This window comes from Elephantulus edwardii, unplaced genomic scaffold (genome assembly GCF_000299155.1).
Source record: "Elephantulus edwardii isolate Elephantulus edwardi_28Jun2011 unplaced genomic scaffold, EleEdw1.0 scaffold00068, whole genome shotgun sequence".
In the NCBI taxonomy this organism is placed as follows: domain Eukaryota; kingdom Metazoa; phylum Chordata; class Mammalia; order Macroscelidea; family Macroscelididae; genus Elephantulus; species Elephantulus edwardii.
Window position 1 is genome coordinate 16,103,749 of NW_006399818.1, and position 8,171 is coordinate 16,111,919.

Genomic DNA, 8,171 nt, shown 5'->3' on the forward strand with positions numbered 1-8,171 from the left:
TTTCAGCAAGCAGGGTTGTGTCGTCTGCATAATGCAGATTGTTGATAGATCTTCCACCAATCTTGAAAACTGATTAGTTTTCACTAATTAGCTGATTCCTATTAGAAACATACATCTTCTGTGCACCTAACATTTGAAGTAAGTCTTAAAAAGTATGAGATGGCACAATATTTGCTGAATATAGAAAAATTATGATGGTACTAATATTTATTGAGTAACCACTGGTTACCAAGTGTTAAATATTTTGCTAGCAATTAAGGAATCAAAGAAGAGAAATGAATGAATGAATGTAGGAAAATTAGATATTATTAAGGAGGAAATGGAACGCATAAATATTGATATACGAGGCATTGGTGAGATGAGATGGACTGACATGGGGCATTTTGAATCAGATGATCATAAGATATACTACTCCGGAGATGAAAAGGTGAGGAAAAATGGGGTTGCTTTCATAGTTAGAAAAGCCATTTCTAGATCTGTCTTGAAGTACAATATTGTGAGTGACAGGATAATATCCATGCACATACAAGGAAGTCCAGTGAATACCACTATCATTCAGATATATGCACCAACAACCGAGCCAAAGAAGAAGAAATAGAAGATTTCTACCAACTTTTACAGTCGAAGATCAATTGAACTTTCAATAAAGATAGATGCATTGATAATAATGGGTGACAGGAATGCAAGAGTTGGGAACAGAGAAGAAGAATCTGTAGTAACTGCTCAGAGATGAAATTTTCTGGAGGCTTCTTACATGTGTGCTGCCAAACTGTACTTGGACTTTCACTAACTGATGAATTGTGTTGTCAATCTGGCTTAAGCCTGCTGGGTAAACCTGGACTTACATTGTGTGGTTTTATTTGTGTAAATCACCAACAGCTGTGGGGCCAATATAAGAAAGTGCTTCCACACTGTGGGAGATGATGGAGAGGGAGTGAAGAGACTGTGGCAAGGTGTAACCAGAGAAACCTTTGAGATGGAGCCACAGTTAAAGGTTTTCCTTGCTGGATGACTGAAGGAAAAGCTGTTCTGAGATAAAGTTTGCTTGGTCATTGAGGAAACCAGAAGCCTCTTACATTTGTGTTGTTGAACTGAACTTAGACTTTCACTGCTTGAGGAATTATGCTGTTAATCTGACTTGAGACTGTTGGACTAAACCTATATTTATATTGTGTAGTATTCTCTTTGTCTCCCCTGTGCCCCAATCTATTTCCTTAGTAAAGCCCACAACTGTAACTAAAGTCTGTGAGTCAATTTGCAATTAACATTGGACCCAATAATTGGTAAAAATAGGTGCAAAAGCATCTGAGGTGGCATGCCTGACCATGTAGCTAATTGTTTGGTACTATAGACATTATTGATGGGGACAGTTCCCCTTTATGAGGTGGGTAGAAGCCAGGCTTGGCCTTTCCCCATGTTGCCATTGCTCTTTTCTTACAATGAGATAAATTACAAACACTTTAAGTGCTGTGGAATAGGTATGTATTTAAAGAAAATTAAATTTAATAACAAGTTTCTTCAAAAAAGTCAAGTGCTCTGCATATTCTCAAATATAAACATAAAGAAGATTTTTAAACTATGACTCAACAAAACTTGAATCTCCTTCCAAGACGTCAGATCAACAGAGATGAAATATGTTGTAGAAGTAGGCATCTATTTCTAAACTTAGAAGGTGACTTGGATTTGATCCACTCTTACCATTCGCACTGCCTTGTCAAGTTCACAGTCATTGAAAATGATCAGTGGGGATTTGCCACCAAGCTCCAAAGAAACTTTCTTCAAGTTGCTCACAGCACAGCTGGGGGTGGGGAAAGAAGCAAAGTTCAGCATTTGTCGTTATTTGTTCACTCTTTGCTTTTTTTAACCATAGGTTGCCCCTAGATGTATTATTACATATCTGAAAGGAAATAAGCTTGTAAGTAGCAATTGAGATCAATGTTGTAAATAACAATAATTACTATTTACTAAGCACCTACTATGCTGAGGAGGCTGTTTTCAGCTTTTCCTTGATTTTTTTTTCTCATTTACTTATCCAGGCAGAGCCTGGATGCCATGTAAGCTATTTTTTCTACAGACACAGGCAATCCCCATGCTGGAAACAAGGCTGTTTTGTGACTTGAAGATTTTGGAGGTGAGACAGAACAAATGTGATGATTACAGGGTTCCTATTTAAACTTACTTCAGTGCAGAGAAAAAGCAAAAAGCCTTTTTAAGGATTTCAAAAGTACAAGAGTAGCAAGAGAAGATGAGTGTTATGAATTTGTTACAAGCAGGGACTGGTTCAATTATTTCAAACCAAAAGCTTATTTACATAACATTGCAAGCAGGACCTGTCCACAATTTGGGGAAGTTTATAACCGGAGGACTTCCTGTAATGAGGTTGAATCCCATTTCTCTAATGAGAAATGCATTCCAAGGTAAAACTTGAACGACAGAAGTGTGCTGCTTGTTAAAATGATAAAATGTTTTGTTAAAGTGATGAGCCCAAGGAATTTTTATGCTATACCATATGCTGTGTATGTCTACGTTACAATTTCGCATAAGAAAACGCACTTGAACATTCCATAGCTATTCAGAGGAAAATCCAATTTATTTCTCCACAGGAGTTTTGGTGACATAAAGGCTTGGCAAAGGAATTCTGTCTTTAATTATAGTTCTTATTCTCATTGACACTGAGTTGGAACTAACCCAAAGCTGATCCTCCAGGGGAGTTTCAGAGGCTGCAAATCACAAGTGAGAAGGAGATTGCCCATCTTTCTCCTGGGGAACAACTGGTGGATCTGAAGGAACTGCCTGCCTTTATTTGGGTTGGCAGTGCAGCTCTTTACCCAGTGGCCACAGGAGCGCCACTGTTGTTAGATGCCATCGAGTGGGCTACAACTCATAGTGACGCCATGAACCAAAGATCTCAACTTTGCCCTGTCACGCACCACCCTCGCCAGCTCTCATATGCTCAAGCCCACTGTGACGTCAACAGGTCAATCCATCGTGCTGAGGGTCTTCCTCTCTTTCTCTGATCCTCCACCTTCCCCTCATGATGCCTTTTTCCAAGGACTGGCCTTTCCTGCAACATGCCCAAAGCATGTGAGATGAAGTTTTATGGCTTTTGACTTAATATAGTTGGAATCATATATAAAATTCAATGCTTTCTTGTTCTTTCCATTTATTATTTTAACAACTTTCTGTGTTAGTCAACACTCTGAATGAACCTAGCGACTGACTGTACAGTACTCCATTACAATGACAAACCATTGTCTTATTTTGAGTGTTTTAGACTGCTTGCAATTTTTAAAAAAAAATTATTATTAGGTTTTAAGAAATTTTGTTCAATATCCTATCTACTCAGCAAAGAGAATTTGGGCTGCAATTTTAGTGCAAAAAATTTCACATCTGTGTGCTAGAATATTCAAGCTACCAGTTGAATGTAGAATTTTGATGCAGTCCTCATTTTCACCTAGGGCTTGGATATCGTGGGAAGTACTATTTTTAAGCATGATCAGGTTTTCTGGGATTCCCATTCTTTTCAGAGTCTGCCACAGTTTGCCGTGATCCACACAGTCAAATGCCTTTGCATAGTCAATGAAACACAGATAGACATTCCTCTGGTACTCTCTGCTTTCAGTCAAGATCCATCTAACATTAGCTATAATATCCCTAGTACCACAGCCTCTTCTAAACCCATTTTTGGCAGTTCTGTTGATGTGCTGTTCTAGTCATTTTTGGATAATCTTCAGCAGAATCTTGCTTGCATGTGATATTAATGATATTGTTTGTTAATTTCCACACTCTGTCAGATCACCTTTCTTTGGAATGGGAACAAATATAAATCTCTTCTAGTCAGTTGGCCAGGTGGTTGTCCTCCAGATTTCCTGGCACAACTTGATGAGCACAGCTAGGACAACATCTGTTTACTGAAATATATCAATTGGTATACCATCTATTCCTGGGGCCTTGTTTCTTGCCAATTCTTTCAGAGCAACTTGAAATTCTTCCTTCATCACCACAGGCTCTTGCTCATACATTGTTTCATTAAATTCTTCTGTGTCCGCCAATTCCTTTTGGTGTAATGACTCTGTAATACGCTTTCCATCTTCTTTTAATACTTCCTGGATCATTTCATATTCTGCCCAAACCATCCTTAAGTATTGCAACTTGAGGTTAAAATTCAAAATCACTGCGTTAGACAGGGTTTCAACACAGCACAGCCCTCTATTAAGTTTCTGATGCTGTAAATCTTACTAGAAGGAGACGGCCCATCTTTCTCCCTCACAGCAGCAGGTGAATACAAACCATCAGCGCTACACTGGTTAATCAACACAATTCCCCATGGGATACACCTCCAGCGCCCCTTTAAATACTCAGCTGTGACAAAAGGGATTTCCTTCTTAAATTTGATGTGGTTTGTCTTTCTTCAAAATTAAAATATTTAAAAAAATTATTTAACATTTGTTTAACAATACCTCTTCATGATCTGTTTGCCAATTGCTGTAGAACCAGTGAAACCGAGCTTGCGGATATCTGGATGGTCTGAAAGGCGTTGTCCTGCTATACCCCCTGTGGAAGAAAGGAATATGATGTAAATAAAGACACGACTCAGACTTTACTTGTGATGAGGGTAGGCTTGGATTAGCTCTCATTGAACCCTCAGGTTTTACATTTTCTGTGTTGCAAGCTGACAAAAATCTAGCATAACAGACTCCATGCAATTATCAGCCCCAGAAATGATGGGTCAGGCTTGGATCTCACTTTCTAAAGCTGTTTTGTTTGGTTTTTTGTTTGTTTGTTTGTTTGTTTAAAAAAAACTGAAATAAGTTTTACAAGTTGTCACAGCCCATTTCATCCTTTCATAGATTTCCTCTTTAAGATTTTAGTCCAATTGAAGTATATTTATCCTGAAGTCAACTGTTTGGTAAACTGTATTTAGTTTTGACATAGTTATAATTCAGAACAAGACTGCAAGGGTAACAGCCACCCAGCTAACTGGAACCTTTCATTGCTTATGGCTAAGCAGGGTATTTGACGGTTTACCTGAGCCTGGAATTATGTTGATTACCCCTTTTGGGAAGCCAGCTTTGACGGAGAGCTCCGCAAACTTCAAAGCGGTCAAGGGCGTAACCTGAAGGGAAACAGACGATGACCTTCAGAACCTGCCAGTCTCATCTTCACTTTGGGCCTCAGCTCTCCCTTTACAGCTGCACTATCAAGCACATTTGACTGTTTTCAAACTTTATCTTGTTTTACTGTTTTTAAGGAGTTTTATGCCATTTCAGACTGACAGTAAAAATTGTACAGTAAAACTGTAAAAACAGTACAACAGTTGTTGACTGTCCTTTTCTCTCAAGTCCCTAGGATGTTAGCATTTTATGACATTTGTTTTATTCTCTTTCTGTACGTAGACCTAAGTATGTTTTTCTGAATGGTTTAAACGTAAGATGTAGACATGCGCCCCGTGTCTAAACACTCCAGGGTGCACTCCCCTCAAAACAAGGAATTCTCAAAAACAAAAACCAAGACATTCTGTTCCGTGACCACATTCAATGACCCAAATCTTGAAAATTAATAGCTGATTTTATGACACAACCCTGCTTGCTGAAACTGAAGAGAACCTGAAGCACCTGCTGCAGAGGGTCAAGGAGTGCAGCCTTCAATATGGATTGAGGCTCAATGTCAAGAAGACAAAGATTCTCACCACTGGACCAATTGGCAGCATCAGGATGGATGGTGAAGAGATTGAGATTGTACACAGCTTTAGTTTGCTTGGCTCCGCAGTCAACAGTCTTGGCACCAGTAGCCAGGAAATTAAAAGGCGCATTGCCATGGGAAAGTCTGCTGTTAGGGACCTCTCCAAAGTACTGATGAGCAATGGTGTCTCTCTAGAGACTAAGGTGTGTCTGATACAGGCCATGGTCTTCCCAATCACTTGTTATGCATCAGAGAGTTGGACAATGACCAGGGAGGATAGAAGGAGAATTCATGCCTTTGAGCTGTGGTGCTGGAGAAGAGTATTGAGGGTACCATGGACTGCTAGGAAAACAAACAGATTTGTCCTGGAAAGGGTTAAACCGGGTGGCTCCTTGGAGGCAAGGATTCTGAGACTCCGTCTAACATACTTTGGACATGTTGTGAAGAGAGACCAGTCCTTGGAGAAGGACATCATGCTTGGTAGGGTGAAGGGACAGCGCAGGAGAGGAAGGCCCTCTATGAGGTGGATTGATTCAGTGACTGGGATAATCGGGATGGGAGTGTCAGAGACAGTGCGATTGGCACAGGACAGAGCAGGGTTTAGGGCTGTTGTACATAGGGGCGCTATGAGTCGGAAACTACTCGATGGCACATAACAACACCAACAACATTATATGATGACCTGATTTCAGACCTTGTTCTGATATCATCAATTATCCCCATGATGCCCTTTCTAGCTGAAGGAAATCTAAGCTTATAGATCACATTCAGTTACTGTCTCTTTGTTTGGAGCCATGAGTTGAGTTATGACTGGGAGCAAGCCTGTGAACAATGGATCTGAACCACGCCTTATCCTGTGGCATCTCTATCATCTTTACTCACCTGAGAGCACTGATACAGTCGTTGTGTTGGTCCATCTGGTTAAGGATCTTGTTCTCCTTCACTGACTGACCCGTGGCCTTTCCCAAAATTATGTCTTTTTCCAAGGACTGCCCTCTCCTAAATATGCCCAAAGTATGTGAGAACATCCTTGCCTCTAAGGAGCACTCACGCTGCACTCTTCCCATGACATTTTTTTTAAATTCTTTTGGCAGTCCATAGAATATTCAGTTCTCTGCTCCAGCTCCACTACTCAAAGACATCAGTTCTTCTGTCATTCTTAGTCATGGTCCAACATTCAGATGCATTGCAAGTAATTGAAAAGACCATGGCTTGGATCAGGGGCACCTTATTGTTTAAACGGACATTCTTGCCTTTTATTACTTTGAAGGGGTTCTGGAGAGCAGATTTTCCCAATGCAACACATCTTTCGATTTCTTTTTATTTTTTAATACTAGTTTATTTTACAAAATTAAAATACACTGTTTTTGAGAAAAAATTCTTCCAATTTCCCTCACACACACCCCCATCTAATTATACAACTCTATGATTTCTTGTTTGCTAATATGGCTGTGGAGCCAAGTAAGCGAAAATCATTGACAACTTCAATCTTTTCTCAATCTGTCACAAGGTTGTCTTGAGTCCAGTGTGCAGAGGTGAGTATTTTTATAATCTTGATGTTGAGATGTAATCCTTATTGAAGGCTGTATCATCAAACAGAGTAACATACATATTATTGGAATTCCAGAACAGGGTAGTGACAGGGAAATCACGGAGAAGATTGTGGAAGAAGTACTAGAAGAAAACTTCCCAGGTATTTTGAAGAGTGGGGATATCTACATTCAAGAAACACAGAGAACACCAAATAGACTAGACTCAAAAAGAAAAACATCAAGACATATCATAGTCAAATTCTCCATACTGAAGGCTGGAGTCTTTGATCTTCTGCTCTTTAGTCTCCTTAATTTAATGTGAAACAATTTCTAAGTTTAGTCTTTTATTAAATTTCATTACCACGAGATTATTTTTAATAGCATAGGTAGTTAATTTGTTCACTGCCTCTTAATTTGGATTTGTTTAAAGCTTCTTCATGGTGAATTTCTGGCTAGGCACGTCTTGCAGGAATATTACTGACCTGAGGCTGAGCAAAGGTTTGTATAAACATGTTGTTATGTATCATCAAGCAGACCGACACCTGACCCTCCAGTGGGTTTTCAGTGCAATTAATCACATGGGAGGAGACAGCCCATCCTTCTCCTATAGAGCAGCTAGTAGATTTGAACAATGTTTCTTCAGGTTGGTCAGCGTACAGATATATGTATATATGTGCTAATACAGGCATATAATTGAAGTAAGACAAGAATATATCACATAGTCATGTGAGCCATGGAGCTATGCCAAATAAAATTGTATTCTTTTCAAGTTCTAAAGGAGGACATTTAACAAATATTGATTGTTGTTGTTGTTATGTGCTGTCGAGTCGCTTGCGACTCATAGCAACCCTATGTACAACAACCCTAAACTCCACTCTGTCCTGTGCCAATTGCACTGTCTCTGACACTCCCACCCCAATTATCCCAGTCACTGAATCAATCCACCTCATAGAGGGC

The 8,171-nt window shown here is 39.6% G+C and overlaps 1 protein-coding gene across 1 annotated transcript in view; it reads right to left on the reverse strand.

The window, feature by feature from the left end:
* ALDH1L2 (aldehyde dehydrogenase 1 family, member L2) overlaps positions 1–8,171 on the reverse strand; it is a 71,593-nt gene that overhangs the window by 11,432 nt on the left and 51,990 nt on the right. Inside the window, exons 16-18 of the mRNA XM_006888558.1 lie at positions 5,029–5,116; positions 4,461–4,554; positions 1,699–1,798 (exon numbers count right to left, since the gene is read on the reverse strand). Of these exons, the coding sequence (XP_006888620.1) occupies positions 1,699–1,798; positions 4,461–4,554; positions 5,029–5,116 (282 nt within the window). The remainder of the gene's footprint in view (positions 1–1,698; positions 1,799–4,460; positions 4,555–5,028; positions 5,117–8,171) is intronic.